Genomic DNA, 19521 nt, shown 5'->3' with positions numbered 1-19521 from the left:
GTACACATGAGGAGCACCACTGCCGCTCTTCTCCAAGCCAATTCGAAATGAGAAAATGGCTAATAGTGGTCAGTGGAAAATCTGGAACAGGTTCTAGTAACCTAGTAGGACATACTGTTTTCTAAAAATCAGTAGAAGAAAGTTCAAAACAGTTTTAGCCCAGCTTTAACTGAGAGCCAGAAAACTGTCTGTTCTACAAAGGTTAAGCACAGGACGTGAGCTTCCTGATTACGCTGTTTCTGAGCTTGCCTGTCCGTAGTAAATAAGTAGCATAAGGGTACACGGACTTCTGGATTCCATACTGATGATGCCTCGTATGTTACACTCCCATAATGTTCCAGCCTAATTCTATCAGCCCTTGAAATCTGGTGAGACTGGCCCTTTGCTAAAAAGTCTCCAGAAGCAGCATGAGCTGCTGTACATCTGAGTTTCCTTTTTTTCCACTGGTATTTACTAAGAGGGTTTTCTGATGGAAACACATACCAAATACAATAAGTAGGATTTAAGATGTTAGGGTAAAAGATTTTCCAAGGCATTTGAGGGTTTTTCTTTTCTACTGCTGCTTCTTAGAAAACTTGGACTGTTTCATTTCCCATTTTCATGAAAGGCTGTTAACATTCATTAATCATAAGCTTCTGGAGGGCAAACCCTTCTTTGCTGTAGTGTTTGTATTCCTCCTCAGTGCTGTTACTTTACACGTTAAATGAACAAGCAGCAGCAGCAGGCAACATCTCAAGGGGGAGGGGAAGGAGGAAGACTACAAAGTAATTTGTGGTTTGCTGCATGTCATAAAAATATGTCATAAATAGCCTTTCCTTGAGGCAAGGGACCGACCACATATACACATTGGCCTTAAGCCATCTTAGGTCAACTAGAGTGATAATTTAGCTAATATGTATCTCTAGATTTCAAAGACGTTCTAGTAGGAACCCTGTTGAAAATTGAATGCCTGTTAATTACCATTCACTTCCAAATGTGAGGAAGGAAAAGAGGGAAAGTTGTTCTTCAACCTGAAGAGTTTTTCTGAAATGTCTTTTCTCAAAATGACAAGATCTAATTCAATGGCAAACTAAGCCTGTTTTTAATTTTTATTTTCAGTACATTAAATTTACTCATAAAAACATTCTAAAAATGTACAATTTTTCCTTTTTAACAAAGTATAATAAAACATAAAAACCCCAATAACAGAATACTTGACATTTACAATTCAAAATCAAATTAGCGGAATATTAAATATTTACAAAACTATATTTTTAAAAAATATTTATAAAGTTACATGCATTTTGTAGAATTGTGACAAAATAATGGCTCAAAAATGGGATAATTTTCCTTCATTCCTAACATAAAATTATGTCCGAGAGTCTGAAGTTTAACTTGTACTTGAGTACATAAGGTTTGCTTTCACATTCAGTACCAAATACCTTTCGCTATTTGTGTATGAACTTAAAAACATGTAGAAAATTTGATGAGGGCTGTTAACAATACAAGTTTTTATGTGGTTATTATATCTGGGGATTGATTACCTTTGCCCCACTCCCTCAAAGTTAATATTGTAGTAACATTTACCTTTGGCCTCAACCAGCACAGTATATATACACATATATATACACACACACATACGTGTGTGTACATAGATACATATATATGAATATTGCAAGTGTTAAACAGTTCAATATGCTCATTTTCATTAAGACCCTTGGGATTTTTTTTTAAACAATTAAGCCTTCCTTCAGAATCCATGGCTTTCAATGTAAACTATTTGATTTGTTCTTTGGGACTAATCCACAGTGAACAACTATGGACAACAAAACTCACTTATGCAACAAGGATTATTTTTCTTGGTGGAAGTTGAACAGGGGTATTTCCCCTTAATAATTAAGACTTTCCAACATATCAATGGCACCAGTTATATCAGTATGTAGAACTAACAAGGCAAAAAAAAAAGCCACTTATGCATCAGGAATGACAACAAAATGGCAGGGAACTATTCACAACCAAATTTTTGGCAGGTGCTTGCTAGTGATCCACTACGTTATAAAAAAATGAAGATTGGAAGCCTATATACTGTGCTCAGAAAGATTAATGACTCGATATAGCTGAGTGATATTTTGGTAAAGTTACTACTACTGTGCCTCAATACATACAATTTGTAGTGTAAATGAACCATGTTGACCTCTTGCAATAAAGGACCTAGAGTTCTAAATATTTAATAAAAAATACTGAACCTATTGCCTTCTATTAACATTCTGACTCCTAGAATCTTTTGTAGGTTACAGACAATGCTGGTTTTATTCCCAATATTTCTAATCAAGTTTTTTTTTCTTTTATAGAATTTGTAGAAGTGCTAGCTCCCGTGTACTTAGTACTCCTCAATAACTAGAAAGTTTTAACACTTTCCAGTTTTCTATACTACGATGAATTTAAAGTTAGAACATAAGGTAGTTAACTGTTCTTCCTTTAAAAAAAAAGTATTTAAATCGCTGTTTTATCCCACACTGTATTCTACTTCAACCTGTACATTCCACTACCCCCCGGCCCCCCTTGCCTTTTGGAGCAGAAAAGGGTCAGGGTGGGGTGGAGTAGGGTAGTGGTGCTTGAAGCTTCTTTAATACATGACAGACGTACACAAAGAAGTGGGCATGACCACCACCTACCTGGTTGTTTCAGCCACTCTGAGATTGAGACCACAATTTAAAGCAAGATACTAAGAATTTGAAAGGGTTAAAGATGATCTGTGCCTAAATAAGCAAATAAGACTTCTAATGAAATGTAAAAATGCTGTATGGGCTTATCTGTTTTTGGCTTCTTGATAGAAATTAATCGTAATACTGCTGGCAAATACTCTGAAGCCATAAAATATGGTAATTTGCTTTGGGAAAGCTCAAATACTGGTATTTTAACCATTTCTGCATTAAGAGTTCTTTCTGTTTTTACTCCTGAAATTTTCCTAAACTTAAAATGTCCTCATCAGACACAATGTACTGTAAACCCATTTTCGACCACAAGATTATCTTCTAACACACCTGCTATTGAACCAGTTTGGAAAACTGTCAGAACAATATGAGCTGCTCAACTTCTGAATTTTATATTTGCAAATCAAATAGTTTTTGTTTTAATTTTTTAAAGAACTGAATGAAAATACTTAAATATATTGGTTAATATGGACCAAACAAATCAGCATTAATGGTAACAGACATTTAACTCCCCAATATCATCCATTAAAAATACAACTTATGTAAATGAACTTTTTTTTTCTATTTTTGAGGCAGTTTCCAACAATGACACTGTTGAAAATAGGGTTTACTTAAATACAATTGAAACTTGAAGTATTTGTTTAAAAAAACCAAAAATGTTAAAAATTTGGCTTCCAGCACACATCTAGGCCACTGTACGAGGCCCTCAAAAATATTAAAATCGTAAACATCATTGAAAACTCATGTCTTCCTTTAACATAGATAGTATATATATAACATGACAAGTTGTTCCTACTGTCTAGAACTCTTTAAGGCAAAGTGTCAGTTCTCATCACTCTCATGTTTAAGTTTTATAGTTCCCCAAGAGATCCAATGAAACATCCTCAAAATCATTAGCAAACATCACAATTACTTCAATACTGTAATACGGTGTAGCATAAACAGAGCTGAAAATACAGAGGTCTGTGGCTTCTACATTGCATAGAAATAAGAAATTAAAATCTTGTATGTACTATTTTTTTCACAGATTCAAATAACACACCTTTTTGCTTTGGTTTCCATGAAGCTGGGAAACTGACCTCCAAAAATCTGAAACAAGTGTAGTATCACTGCCATTTCCTATTACAATGCCTCTACATTGGAACCAATTCTATGGTGTTCTGTTTTTGACCTGAGGCTGAAATCCCAATTTCAGAATGGGCTGAACATTTTGAAATTTTCACAAATACTTGATGGAAAACCCCTGGATAACAATGCTTTGCCTTCTCAGTACATAATGGTGGTAGAGGTTTTTAAACATTTAAGTCATATTTTAGCAGAAAATTACCTTTGTTCTCTAGTTCCTGGCTTTCAAACCAAGTGCTACCATTCCAATGGATAAAAATTTAGGAATCCATGGTGAATATAGTATTTGTCCACCTTGACAAAATTAAGTGCATTTTGTGGGGGCTCCTTCCAAGTCTTATCAATTCAACTGACAAGTTCTAGGTAGCGAACAGAATTAACTAGTCTAAAAGTAACAAAAGAGGTTGACAGGAAAACTTTAAAGTCTTTTGCTCATTAATTATGAAATTGTATTATTGTTGAAATATCTGTCTCAACACCTCTGAATCCTTTAGCAGTAAGCCTTGGGGTAGAAGTCAGTATTACATAAAATAACGGCTTGCAAAGTCTGCTAACAGTGTTCAGCATCAGGTTGGTTTCAAACTCATTTACAAAAGTAGTGTAGTTAATATGTCTCTGAAAGATGTTGTCCACGTCTAATAGGAACAGGACTCAACGCTGTTTAATGTGTTAGGAAAAAAAAATAGGTGTTCTCAGAGCCATTATGACCCCGGCGTCTCTGGGACTTGGACCCTTAGAAATTAAGTTCATTTTGCTGCTGGTCAGCGGTTTCTACCTAATAAGTGTTGACAGTGTACATTTATGAACAGAAAAAGGACTGAAACTGCCACACATATTTTACAGAGGGAAAGGAAAAAATAAGATTGCTTTATTTGTGTAGTCGGCCATGTAGCCTGCTGGTGCCAATTCTTTAAGTGTGGGTCGTCTCTGTCTCTTGCACTGGTCTCAGAAAATGAGTTAACATTGTCTACCAGAACTGCAGAGATTTTAAATCATTTTACATTCTTCTGTAGTGCAATCCTTAAAAATCCCAGAGATTAGTGCCTGACCACTTTAGGAAAAAAAAAAAGTAGACATTTTACCTAGCCCAGGGGTGTCAGAGTCCGACTGGCGAAACTCCACTTTGAAAACTTCAACCTCCGGCTCTCAATTCAGATCACACGTAGCTGCCCTGGAATTATGTTTCAGCCTAGAAGGACCAATTATGGCAATGCTCTTCAGTAAATGTGATTTTTTTTTTTTTGCATTGCAACAAAGAATGTAGGTGGCAAACTTCACCAACCATCTGTGATACCCACTAGGCAAGTCCTGACATCAAGCTCCAAACTAGGATTTTGGCAATCAATAAAATGGGTATGATGTACCCCTAAGCTAGATTTTTTTTTCTATCCAGTCTAGTAAAGTAAAGCACCTTTGGATTAAAAATATTAAGCTCAACAGCAACTAGACTTCTCAGTTTTGTATTTAATTTTCCTTATGTCTCCATGGCTTAATAGTGTTCTGTTGCCAGAGAAAAATATCAATCTGTGGAGTCCAGACTTTCTGCTGGAGGGGCATATTTCAACCTAAAAGTACCTGGAGAGAGGGGGAAAAAAAAAGGGTCAAATTTGAATCACTGCATGATTATCACAACCAAATGATTTGTCAAAATGTAGTTGCACAGCAGCCAAGCTCCTCACCCTTGGTGCTGGAAAGCAATATCTATCACTTGGTCCCACCAAAAAAATGTGGATTTTATTTTACAAATTTATAAAACCAAAACCTTTTAATAATGTTGAACAAGATGAAACAGCTGCTTCTACCCTCATTTTAATAAGGTTTTTTTGAGGTTCAAGAAAGACTCTCCTAGCTGGTACTGGTCTGCTTAGGCATCCAACTGACTACATCTGGCACTTTGGAGAACCTTTCAAAATGGCTGAACTGAAATGCAAATACAGCCTAATAAAACAAACTACTTTTCATGTTTACTGTTCTAGGAAACTGCATGCACCTACCTCTACAAAGCCAATTCCTTGATCACAGGGGTTCAAGATAGGAGGGTTAATTTAAATGCCCAGATAATCCTTAGTATCATTTTAGTCAAATGTCAATGGCTTTCTTTAGCTTTTATTGAAATAGCCAGAACACAGAACTGACTGGTTTAAGATTGAGCTCCTTTCATTTTTCTGTCATCTGGTATAGTGCTAAAGAAGTCAGTAAAAGCACACTGCCAGAAGGATGAGGATGAGGTACCAAGGGGAAAATGGAGAGAAGGGAAATTTTTCGTTATGGGCCACAGGGAGAAAAATGATTTAAGCTCCATGTTAAAAAAAAAGTTTTCAGAAAATGTTTTACTCGTCAACTTTAAAGATTAGAAATCATGGAATTATAGAGCTGGAGGGGCACTAGAGATCCTCTTAATCCCACTGCCTCATTTATTATAGATCAGGAAATAGGCCCACAGAGCGGAATTAACTTGCCTAAGGTTACACAATGAATTAGTAGCAGAACTGGGACTAGAACCCATGTCTCCTGACTTCCCAGTCCAGTGCACTTTTTCCACTAAAAAAACAAAGAACATAAAACTATTTAATAAATACATCAGAACTATTTATTGTCTTTATGGATAGATGAGAGAGAAAGGGGTGGGGGAGTGAAAATTCAGAGTGAAAGAAACCTACAAGGAATGGGAGACACAGACACAGCCATTCTTGAAGCTGGAAGTTACTACAGAGATTAATGTCTCACACAACGACTTAGAGCCATAGCTAGGACCTGAATCCAGGTGTCTTGACTTAAGACCTACATACAGAAAAATGGAGGGTGAGGCAGGTGAGACAGGAAGGATCAAAGTGCAGGAGGGCAACAGGACAAGGGGAGAAAGAAGAGTGGACTGAACAAAAAGTAAGGGCAGGAGGAGAGAATGAGAAGAAAAAAGTCTTCAAGTTGTGGTACTGCAATTAAAGCCTTTTAAATCCATATTCCATGTCTTCACCTCTAGGTTTCAGAAGGGATTTATCAAATCTTGGCGCTTGCCCCACAAGTTAAAGAAGAAAAGTCAGAGGCAACGTATAGGTCCAAAATTACCCACTTTGGCCTACGTGGTCCACAAAATAGAGCCTGACTTTGAAAGAAAGCCTGTATGGATTTCAGATGCTACTCTTTAATTTTTATACAAATACTTTTTTTTTCAATCTACTATTTTCACTACTAGGCCTACTTTTTTAAAGAAAGAAAATGAAAAATAATTTAATAAGAATGTAAAACTAAGTAAGCAGTGGGTTTTGGTCATAATTCCTAACTTAAATTTTAAGTTTCTAGACCAATGGAACCCCAATGCACTTAGAGACAAACCAGGCCCAATATAAAAATGTTACAACTGCGAATCTTTACCTTGACGATTGAAATCCATTGGTGGCTGCTTGCAGTCCTGAGCCCGGTGACCGGTGGCCCCACAGTTATAACAAGAGAGGTTTCCACTTTTCTTGTGGCCCGAACTGTTATTTCCCATCATTCCTTGGGCTTGGTACACCCCTGCTGTCCCTGCCATAAAGTTCTGCATTGGAGGAACCGCAAATGTGGACTGACCACTCAGGACAGAGTCTGGGGTTAAGTTACTGTTATAAGGAGAATGAACTACTGGGAAAGTTGTGCCACTGCTGTACTGCTGTGTGTTGATGTAGCCATTGCTGCATAGGGGGTTGAAGGGCAGAAAGGGGAAAGTAAACATTGAAGGTCCTGAAAATGGGTGCTGGAAATAGTTAGCATAACTGACTGTCATACCACTTGAACCACAATTCCCGCTACATCCACAGGAAGTACACACAATGCACCCTGGAGGCTGCTGCTGCTGGGGTGGCTGCTGTTGCTGCTGCTGCTGCTGCTGCTGCTGATGGTGGTGGTGGTGGTGATGGTTCTGATTTGGTACAGGGATGGTTCCCGTGGAGCCACTACTGCTGTTACTGCTGCTGCTGCTGCTGCTATAGAAATTGTTTTCTGTAACAGAGGAAAGTGTGGGGCTAGAACTGGGGGCAGGGCAGCTGGTCATATTTGCCATGTTTGCAAATGATGTTGACGGGTGACTGTTGGAAGAGGCAGTGTTGCCATTTGCACAAAAGCTGCCTTGCATCGGGGCCACTGGCATGCTGCTCATCGCAGAAAAGGCCACTTTGGTGTTGGCTGTGTACAGGGCAGTCCTGGGGTTTATTATTGCCGGGGGCACGCTTATCTGCACGTTATTTGAGCAGGATGTTTGTCCAGAAATAGCAGAATCAGCAGGAACAGACGAAGAGACCAGAAGTTTGATTGGTGGGCGAGCCACATGGAAGACAGTGCTAGACGTGACCGTAGCGGCAGTACTCGTTTCCACAACTAATGCTGGCTGCTGGGCTGTTTTTATCACTCTGTCCAGAGTGGAAGCGTGGACAACTTTGGTCCGAGGACCAAAGGAAACTGTGGGTGATACTGAACTGCTTTCAGGAATCCCAGAAAGGACTTGCATGGGCTGGTGAGGAGAGGATGCAGGTAAGACTTCCATCACCGTATTTCCAAAACCCTTTTCCACTTTAATGCTGCCTCTTGGTCCAGATGCAACTTTATTCCTTTCTTCGAGAGACAAAAGTGAGTGCATAGAAGATGAAAGAAGCTTCATGTCTGTGTTTCCTCGTTCTGATTTGTGTACTGAATTTAGCATTCGAATAGGAGCTATGTGAGAGGCAGCTGCTGTCATCATTTGTGCTGGCAGGGGATGGTGGCTGGACGGGTTTGAGCCTGCATCATTCTGCACTGGTAGAACCTGAGCTGTGGGTCTGGCTGAACTTGAAGTGAAATGATTCAGTAACATTACTGGCTTCTCCTTATCTGAACCCTCCAAGTGAATTTCTAAACCTAGAGATGGAAACAGACCTATGAATACAGCTTCACTAGTCAGGTCAACACAAATGTAAGTATTGCTTGGATTCCTTACGTCTCTCGTTTTCCTCAGCACTGTCAGAGCTTTCTTCCCGAGCCTGGATCCCCATCGGGCTAGAAGAGGAACTAGAATACTCTGAAGAGCTGCCTTCTCGGGGCACCTGATGAGCTGGTTGTTCCACATCCACACGGAGCTCTGAAGAAGGAAAGATCCAATCACTCGGCGTACAATTGTGCAGACACCTATCTGTGAACTGTGCATTAATAATGCAGCTTGACTCTTTTTTTTTACTTTTCAATGTTCCCAAAACCACCTGAGGTTTGATAAAGCAGCACAACATATAAGACAACATTTTAAGGTCATGACTACTGAAAAGATGTGAAAATACACACATACATACATGTATGTATATATATATATATACACACATATGTTTATAAATTGATGTATATATGAATTTTAAAATGGCCTGGAATTAAGATGGAATCTTAATCCAAATATTTTAAATATATTATAGTAGTTTTCTATAAAATTTCAACTACTCTTAGATTTCAGTCTGTAAAAAGATTAACCTCTTCCATCACGTAGAAGAATACTATCTTAGGAAAACAGGAAGATGTACTTTTATTTCCCCAAAGTCAGTACAGGTGAGGTGATAAGGTAACTAACTTAACTGATGGTGGCGGTGATAGGCTATAAATACAAGTCAACTAGGGCAAAGAGAAGGAAGCACTGGTGACAGATACCCCTAACTAAAAATATTTAGGTGACATGGGCAAGGGGGCATCACAGTGGCTCCTAGAAACATTTAGGAAGGTTACTTACTATTTTTGTTACTATTGATTTTTATACTAATCAATCATATAATAAAAATGAAGGGTAATCCAAGTGCACCCTTTCCTCTACCTCTTGCTGGGTTCATGGACTGCCCAGGACTCATTTAAGCTACTTGCCTACTTAAACCACTAAAGGTTTTAGGACCTTTAAGTACCCTGCTGAAAACTTAAGACTTCTGGGGCCTTTTCTTCTGCTCTAAAGTGAAACTTTCTTTTGCGTCTTGTCTTTCTCAATTAGGGTTACTTCTCGTGAGCAGAGATTGTCCTGCTTTTTCTACTTGCATCCTCAACGCTCAGTACAGTACTTGGCACATTAAGTGCTTAATGAATGCTTTTTCATTCATCTCCGGTCCTGAGAGAGAAAATCGTCTTCATTTGTTTTTGTTCTCTTTTTATCATTCTCCCTTTTCATCACTCACTGCATCCTTGTATTTAGGTCTTCTGTCCAAACGACCTCAGGCAGTCCTGCCATTTTATTAGCAACCCCCAATTTTCCCTTCAGGAATGATAAAAAAGTAACAAAATTCCGAAGTAGGCATTCCTTTTATTTTGTAATTTTATTAGGTACCCTAGCAATATATAAATCTATAAAGAGATGAATAACATAAAACCCCCAAAATTTAAGTATATGGTAGCTAGTCATTTCAATGGACTTCTCAGTCAGTTGACTTTTTTTGGATAATCATTAAAAAATGACGAAGTAAAAATACTTTATTTTAAAAGTATAAACAAAATTCCTACTTATAACATTTACCTGCAGCATGGTTTCCACGGATGGTCTGTATGGGACCTACATGGCTAGTAGGAGGAACTCTGGCTACCCCACTATTGGTAACTGAAGATGGTGTTGAGGGATTCAGGCACCGTTTTTCTGACTTTTCCCTAGAAAGAGAAGCATGTAATCACTAGTCACTTACTAGTCACTTAAGAAGCTCATGCAATCCCCAAACTTTGCTTTGAGGGACATTGTAGTATAGTTAAAACACAACAGAAGCTATTGTACCAGCATAAAGAATTTGGCCTATAGGACCTCTCGGGCTCCTTCCAGTTCTAAATCTATAATCCTTGCCCCACTGTCCCATGCATGTCAGCACTCTGCCAGAAAGTGGTCTTTCCATTGTATTGTGGAGCCTCTCACAGCAAGGTCAAAAGCCTAAAGTCTGATTCCAGATCTGTTACTTACTAGCTATTTATTAGGCAAGTCACAACCTTTCTGAGCTTCAGTCTCCTTATTTGTAAATTAGGGATAACACTACTTTTACTATCTTATCTTGAAGGGTTATCATGATAAAAAAGCTTTGTAAACTGTAAGGTGTTACAAAACTATGAAATTCTATTTTTGATGATATTTCTTCATAAAATATTGAGTTTTTATTGATATGTTTCATTTTTACATGACTTTCATTTCCAAATATATCCATCTTTCCTCCCCTTCCCAAAGAGGCATTCTTTGTAACAAAAGGATAAAAAAGAAAGACAACAAAACTTATTAAATCGTTGCATAGTTCATAAGAAAGAGATGTCAGATAGGTAGCAAGGATGAAGATTAAATCAATCCTTTTGATTCTTTCCAAATTGACCATTAATGAGTGTCTAAACTAGATAAACTTGCAGCATTTTATAAGAACTAATTTAATCATTATCCATATTTTTAATGGACAAATAGCAAGCATCAACAAAATAAGTCAAAACATTAACTGAAAGATAAAAGCAAATAAAGCCTTTATTCTGTTCAGCATTTTGAAGGAAAAAAAAGTCAATCATACAGATTGTACTATAAATTAAGAATTACTTTCATGCTTACTTTTCTAGCTCCAGCTGAGTCTTAAGCTTCTTCTTTGCGCCCATTGTCAGGGATTCAAATTTATTCAGATCTTCCTCAGTCAGGCTCAAAAACTTACAAGAGAAATAAGGTAAACAGTCATTATGAATCAGATGTGGATTCTAAAAAAACCATGATGGTGACTTTAATCACTTTGTGCCATTCCAACGATGCTGGACAATTAAGAAGACCAAGCAGCAAGAAGAAAGGTACATTGAATCTATGGCTCTGAAGTTTCCAGGAGAGAGCCTCTAACTTCGGGAGGGGCTGAGAACTTGAAAAGGGCCCCTCACTGAGAGGATTCACAAAAGGATCAGTGAGTAGAAACTCGCTGCCACATGCACCTGAAAGTATAGCTTAATCTTCACTTTCAAAAGTAAAACTAAGCAACTGGTTTCTTTATCTCATTCCACCCCCTCCTCCGAAAAAAATCCTTAACAATATACTTTTAATTTATTGTTCCTAAACTATAACTAACTTAAAAATCACCTACCTACCAGCTTTTGTATTTTCTGTCCCACATGGAGAGGGTTTGTAAGAAGGAATACCTTGATAAATAAGCTCCATTCCTCTCAAAATGATAAAAAGTTTTTAAGAGATGCAAATCCCTACTTATAAGGTGGCATCTGTCCCAAGCAAACAGATGCCATCCAATAGGAATGATTTTACATGCTATACACCAAATATTCAAAAAAAAAAATGACACCAAAATCTTTAGGATGCACTTTACTTAGCATTTCCAACTTAAGAATTTAAATTAAGTTTCAAAGAGGCATAATTAGAATAGTTTAGCCTTGTTTTCCTTTTCAAGGATGTGAAAACCAAACACAGAATAAATTGTTTAATTAATTAGACTTAATTAACCTCTCCCAAACAATTTCTAAGTTCAAATAAAACATGTGGGGGAAAACAAAGCTTTAACTAAAACAAAAATCACCACATCACTTTAGCCAGTAGGGGGCACTGAGAGTGCACATAATTGGAATAGATTTAATTTATTTTCTAATTATATGATACCAAAGCAATATTATTTTAGAATTTCTTTCAGAAATGCAACTTGCTCCTTCTAGGCATACAGGTTAAGAAAAAAATTTTAAAAAATCAAAATGCTGGACCACTTATAACTCTACCTTTTCCATTGTGAGTTGTTTGAAAACAGGATAGTATTTGTGCAAACGCAATTTCCTGAGCCAGTCTAAGATCCCATTTTGTTCCTGGGTCTGAGGGGTTTGAAGACTGGAAGACATTAAGATGGGGGAAGAGGTGTCCATCTGGGTGCGGTAGGTCAATGATGAGCCAGTACTCCCTGAATGAGAGCAGTGGGGCAATGCGACAGCTGCACTGGCAGGGTGTTGTATGTGATGCTGAGTACTGTTCTGAGAAGACTGAATGCCAGCTACTCCACATACAGGTCTGAAAATAAAATTTTTATTTATTTAGCACTAGCTTGTTGCGACAACCATTCTGTGTCTTCATTAAAATTATATGCAACATGAAATAAAAATTTCTATTTTTGATATAAACACCATGGACATGACTCTAAATTCTAAAGGAATTAAATCATCACTAGGTTTAAAGAGATTAAACATAAAAGCAGGAACTCAAAAATTGTTACAGAAGTCTAATTTTCCTCCCATTAGGCTAACACAAATTACATCTCCAACATAACAATGTCAGTGCTAAATTGTGAAGTATTTTTAAACACAGAATAGTTTATTTCCCCTTATTATTTCTATGCAGGAACCTGATAATCATCACTTAAAATTCACTAGTGAGTCCTTACCATTCAGTTTCTAATGAAACTATAACATCATATCTTTTCTAAATATTCAAATCAGGTCAATTATAAAACTTCAACTCTATAGTTCAGTCTCCCTAAATCCAAAGTCGCACATGATAAATATTGGCTCACAAGGAAGGGGATACTTTTTGTAATTTCTTATCTGAAAATCTGTAACAAATGAAGAATTTCTCACCTTCCAGATGCTCCCATCATAGTACCTACTTTGGAAAGGGAAGGGGTGCCAGGACCTAATGAAAAATCGAAAGTCGTATCAATTATGTATAATGTTATTCTGGTAAGTTCAAACTGTCATTAAAAAAACAACAACAAAACTCACTTGGACTTTGAAGTTGTTGAGTAGGAGTTGAAGTGCTGAAAAATTTCTTAACATGGTCATTTTTCAATATGTGAGAAGGTAATGAGGCCAAATACCTAAAAAAAACCCCCAAACATCTAATTATCATTGAAAATCAACTATTAATCACTTTTTCAAATGGGTTAACTTCCTACCCAATGCAGATCAAAGTGAATCTTGCATCTTGTCCCCCAAGTCATCCCTTCTTTCTCAAGGATTTCAGCACTTTGCCACTATTCTCTTCTCAGGAATTTCAACATCCATACTGACCTCCCTCAAACACCCTAAATTCTCAATTCCTCTGTCTCCTTATTGTCACCTTACTTACGAGTAACTTCCTTAATTAAAAATTGAAATTCTTTTATCTGAACATAACCTCCTAACATTCTATGTTTTCCTATCACTTACTCCTCTTAAACTCATTCTCTGTCTTCATCAAGACCTGGGACCTTCCTCTCACTCTATTCTCTTAGTTACATCATCAGCTTCCACAGGTTTAATTATCATCTCTTTGTAAATGACTCACAGATTTATGTATCTACTACCCTTAGTCTTCCACCCAAGCTCAGTTGCGCATCGATACTTCAAACTAGATATCCCAGAATCGTCTCCATCTCCAAATCTAGTTTTCTCCAATATTTCCCAATTTCTGTCAAAGGCAGCATCATCCTACCAGTAAACACTTGCTGGATCTTAGCATTTCCATCTTCACAACGTCTGTCACATCTGACCTCTTCTCTATACTCAGAGACCATACACTGGTTGAGGCCCTCATCATTTATTGTCTCGATTAGGCAATAGGCTCCTAATTAGTCTCCCTCACTTGAGTCTCTCTCAACTCCAGTGCATTGTATCCACTGCTGCCAGAGTGACTGTCCTCAAGAAGAAATTAGACTTCCTTATTCAATCAATTCCAGCGGTCCCCTCTTATCTACAAGATAAAACAAACTTCTTTGCTTTTTAAGTCCTTCACAGCCTTGCTCTAACATATCTTTCCATCCACATTATACATTATTCCTGGTCCTAAACTCTATGAGGCAATGAAAGTGGTCTCCTCTGTTCCTCATACACGGTCGGCCTCCATGATTGGAATTTATTCCCTTCTCAACTCCACCTCATAGATTCCTTAAAGACATACCAAAAGTATCACCTTATACATGAAGGCTTTGCTAAAACCACTTCCCCCCATATTCTCATACTTTCCCTCCTAAAATACCTTTGTATTTAATTTCACCTTGTTATCTTCAAATTTATTCTGCATATAGCAAGTATAGTTTTCTCTAGTTATAATTTAATTAAGAAAAATAATAGTATGGGTAAATGTTTTTGATTTTAGATAACTAATAACGTCTATCTTGAATCAGTCTCAACTGCTAATTACTGAAAGGGATAGTTAACATACTGTTAGACTCTGAAATCTTATTATCTACAGTCTCAAAAAACAGCTTTCACCTGTTCTGCTGTCTTATGCTAGAAAATATGACTTTGAAAACTCTTAAAAAGGAGTTTATGGGCTCAAAGTTGCCATCTCAGATGTAAATTAAAAGAATTATCCTAGGTTTTGGCCACCCAAGATGTGTATGGACCACAATAGGAGGATTTCTACACAATGATTCAGGTCAGCAGTCTTCATTGGTCCTTGTAAAAGCAGTACCTCCAACTTCCAGGCTTATTTATGGTTCTAGAATAGCATACTCTCAGGAAGTATGAGCACCTTTCTAGAATTTTTACCTAAGGTCCGATTCCAGGTCCATGTGGTTTCTCTCCAGGTAAAATGAATCTGGACCAGACAGGCAAGGAATGAATTTCTCCAAGTTTTCTTCAGGGTATAGCTGAGATAACTGGGGAAAAAAAAACACACACAAACAGCAAAAAACATAATAAGAAATATGGGAAACACATAAGATACTCAAAATAAAGTTTAGGTCAAAGGATAAAAACTGTATGGGCATCCTTTAACAATTATCTTTTATTTATTTCTCTTTAATATGTATTACCTACCCAGATGAATGTACAGTTAAGTTCCATGAGGGTAGGAACTGTCATTACTTTTTGTGTTCCATTGCCTTGCATATCGTAGATGCTTAACACATATCTGAATTGAAGTGAATTTGATGTATAGGGAACGATGTAATAAAATACAGAACAAATTCATTTTACATAAACTGAATCCCCCAGATGAAGAAATATTCAAGAATGTTTTAGGTGGTGATACCTAGTATAGTAAATTGTAATACTATAACCCATAGGTCTATTAGGCATTGTAAACACTGAGTCAAAAGAAATGCAAAATTTTATAACTGTGAAGTCAATATGTCTGTGGAGACTGTTGAGGTAAAAGAAAAAGACTGTTAGAGACAAGAAGTGAGAGACAGCTAGGTGACATGGTGGATTCAGCATTGGCCCTGGAGTCTGGAAGACCAGTTCAAATCTGGCCTCGGAGACTTAATAAGTGTGTGAACCTAGGCAAGTCACTTAAACCCTGACTGAGAGAGAAAGAAAAGAAAGACAGAAAGAAAGACTGAAAGACAGAAAGAAAGAAAGAAAGAAAGAAAGAAAGAAAGAAAGAAAGAAAGAAAGAAAGAAAGAAAGAAAGAAAGAAAGAAAGAAAGAAAGAAAGAAAGAAAGAGAAAAAGAAGAAAGAAGAAAGAAAGAAAGAAAGAAAGAAAGAAAATGGAGAACAAAAGCAAATTGTTAACAGATACAACATCCAGCACTCATCTTAATGATAGGTAGGCCACAATCATTACCATTCCTGCCCCAATTTTTCAACATCTTACTGAAAGAATTTCTTTTCCTCTGTAGGTTATCATTCCTGATTCCATTTGCATGTACTTCATTAGTGTGTAGTTTGTCATGTAATTTTATTATGCCAGAGGCTACAAAGATAGTACTGATAACAGTATTCTTTAGGTTAGTTTCTTGTTGTTGTTCAGTGGTTCAGTCATGTCTGACTCTCCGTGACCCCCAGGCCCTTCTGTCCTCCACTATCTCTCAAAGTCTGTCCAAGCTCATGGTCACTGTTTCCATGACACTATCTTTCCATTCCATCCTCTGCCTTTTCCTTTTCCTTTCCTTCAACCTTTTCTTTTTGCCTTCAGTCTTTCCTAGCATCAAGGTCTTTTCCAATGAGTCCTGTCTTCTCATTATGTGGCCAAAGTATTTAAGCCTCAGTTTCACGTATTTTACCTTCCACTGAATAGCCTGAATTAATTTCTTTAAGTATTGACTGATTTGATCTCCTTGCTGTTCAAGGGATTCTTAAAAGTCTTCTCCAGCACCACAATTCTGCAGTGTTCAGCTTTCTTTATAGTCCAGATCTCACAGCCATACATTGCTACTGGAAAAATCATAACTTTAACTATATGGACCTTTTTCAGCAAGGTGATATGTCTGCTTTTTAGTATGCTGTCCAGATTTGCCATAGCTTTCCTTCCAAGGAGCAAGCATCTTTTAATTTCATCACTGCAGTCACCATCTGCAGTGATCTTTGAGCCCAAGAATATAAAATCTGACACTGCTTACATTTCTTCTCCCTCTATTTGCCAGGAAGTGATAGAACCAGTTGCCAAAATCTTAGTTTTATTTGATGTTAAACTTCCAAGCCAGCTTTTACACTCTCCTCTTTCACCCTCATCAAAAGACTTCTTAATTCTTCTTCATTTTCTGCCATCAGAGTGGTACTGCCTACATATTTGAGACTGTTGCTATTTCTCCTGACAGCCTCAATGCTGGCTTTTGATTCATCCAGCCTGGCATTTTGCATTGTGTACTCTGCATATAAGTTAAATAAATAAGGTGACAATATGCAGCCTTGTCACACTCCTTTTCCAATCTTAAACCAGATGTTCCATGTTTGGTTCTAACTATTTGCTTCTTGGACCACACAAAGATTCCTTAGGAGACAAGTAAGATGATCTGGTACTTCCATCTCTTTAAAGACTTACCGCATTTTGCTGTGATCCACCACAGTTAAAGGCTTTAGTGTAGTTAAGGAAGCAGAAGTAGGTGTTTTTATGGAACTCCCTGGCTTTCTCCATAATCCAGCAAATGCTGGCAATTTGGTCTCTAGTTCCTCTACTCTCTGAAAACCAGCCTGTTTTCTGGGTAATTATCCTTTCATATATTGCTGAAGCTTAGCTTGCAGAATCTTAAGCATAACCTTGCTGGCATGTGAAATGAGTACAATTGTACAGTAATTTTAACACTCCTTGGCATTGCCCTGATCTTTTCCAATCTAGTGGCCACTGTTGTGTTTTCCATATTTACTGGCATACTGAGTACAGCACTCGCAGCAGCATCTTTTAGAATTTTAAATACCTTAGCTGGAATCCCATCACCTCTACTAGCCCTTCTGTTAGCAAAGCTTGCTAAGGCCCTCTTGATTTCCTTCTCCAGGATGTATGGCTCTAGATCATTAACCATACCATCGTGGTTACTGGTAATGTTAAGATCTTTCTTGTGTTATGGTTCTTTTGTATATTCTTGCCATCTCTTATTAATCTCTTCTGCTACTGTTAAATCCCTACCATTTTTTGTATTTCATCATGCCCATTTTTGCGTGAAACTTTTCTTCCATATCTGTAATTTTCTTTTTTTTTACTTTTTTAGAGATGTTATTTGTTTATTTATTTTTTTTTTTTTTGGTGAGTCAGCTGGGGTTAAGTGACTTGCCCAGAGTCACACAGCTAGTAGTGAGTGTTATGTGTCTGAGGCCAGATTTGAACTCAGGTCCTCTTGACTTCAGGGCCAGTGTTCTATCCACTGCACCACCTAGCTGCCCCCGTATCTGTAATTTTCTTGAAGAGATTTCTTGTCTTTCCCATTTTATTACATTGTTTCTTTGCATTGCTCATTTAAGAAAACCTTCTTACCTTTCCTTGCTCTTCTCTGGAATTCTGCATTCAGCTGGGTCTATCTTTTCCTTATTTCCTCAGCTATTTGTAATGCCTCATCAGACAGCCATTTTACTTTCCTGCTCTCTTTTTCTTTGGGATGTTTTTTGTTGTTGCCTCCTGTATAATACTGTGAACCTCTGTCCATAGTTCTTCAAGAATTCTATCTACCAGATCTAATCCCATAAATCTATTTGTCACCTCCACTTCATATTCTTAAGGGATGTTATTTAGGTCATACTTGTACAGTATGATGGTTTTCCCTATGATCTTCAATTTAAGTCGGAATCTTGCTATAAGAAGCTCATGATCTGAGCCACAGTCAGCTCCAGGTCTTGTTTTAACTGACTATATAGAGCTTCTCCACCCTTTGGCTGCAAAGTATACATAATCAATTTGATTTTGATATTGACCATCTGAGGATCTCCATGTGTAGACTTGTCTTTTGGGTTGAAAAAGAGTGTCTGTGATGACCAGAATCCTAATTTCTATTCCTGTCTTAAAATCATTTAGGAAATAGGATTAATTTTCTATTTACTTTTTGTCATTATATTCATTCCATAAAATAGGCACTTCAAAGATGGACTGAAATGTTATATGGTAGCTGCAGCACAGCCATTACTGCCACTTACCTTTAAGTTTTGTTCTTAATACACAATACAGAAGCAAGGTAATACATAGCAATAACATCCATGCTACACACATTAACGCTACATATCCCTTTTGGAGTAGCATTTTGATTTTATTCCTTCATTTCTTGGGGACAAAATTTATTCCACTAAAAATATACCAATCTTGGAAGTATAATGCTTAAAAATCCCATGACACAAATGAAGAGAACCTTTCTGGAGCTACCTTACCTTTGAAATAAATTCAGTCACTTCAGTGGAAGATTTGGTTAGTGATGTTATTGAAGAATCAGACCACAAGACCTAAAAAAACCAAACATGTTTAATTATATAGCCATAAATTAGCTAGCACAGGTGTAGCATGTACTAAGTCTGTTACACACCACATACTACTTAGATGACACATCTTTATCTTAAAAAAGCATCAAAAAAATCAAAATTTATAAAAGCTAGTCTTCGTACTTTAGTTCAAAAGCACCATATTACTCAAGT

The 19521-nt window shown here is 37.2% G+C and overlaps 1 protein-coding gene across 2 annotated transcripts in view; it reads right to left on the bottom strand.

The window, feature by feature from the left end:
- Positions 1–1057: 1057 nt before the first annotated feature.
- The window catches only part of ZCCHC14 (zinc finger CCHC-type containing 14), a 121841-nt gene continuing 103377 nt past the window's right edge, over positions 1058–19521 (bottom strand). Inside the window, exons 4-13 of one of the 2 annotated variants that reach the window (XM_020989207.2) lie at positions 19261–19332; positions 15237–15346; positions 13488–13582; positions 13344–13398; positions 12498–12780; positions 11350–11441; positions 10300–10427; positions 8764–8904; positions 7191–8684; positions 1058–5393 (exon numbers count right to left, since the gene is read on the bottom strand). In XM_020989207.2, coding sequence (XP_020844866.1) covers positions 5338–5393; positions 7191–8684; positions 8764–8904; positions 10300–10427; positions 11350–11441; positions 12498–12780; positions 13344–13398; positions 13488–13582; positions 15237–15346; positions 19261–19332 — 2526 coding nt within the window. In that variant the 3' untranslated portion in view covers positions 1058–5337. The remainder of the gene's footprint in view (positions 5394–7190; positions 8685–8763; positions 8905–10299; positions 10428–11349; positions 11442–12497; positions 12781–13343; positions 13399–13487; positions 13583–15236; positions 15347–19260; positions 19333–19521) is intronic. The other variant, XM_020989208.2, reaches the window with a different exon arrangement.

Source organism: Phascolarctos cinereus, unplaced genomic scaffold (assembly GCF_003287225.1).
Source record: "Phascolarctos cinereus isolate Bilbo 61053 unplaced genomic scaffold, phaCin_HiC Scaffold_2;HRSCAF=192, whole genome shotgun sequence".
Lineage (NCBI taxonomy): Eukaryota > Metazoa > Chordata > Mammalia > Diprotodontia > Phascolarctidae > Phascolarctos > Phascolarctos cinereus.
Note: the sequence above shows the minus strand (reverse complement) of the source record. Positions and strands in the feature narration are given on the sequence as shown.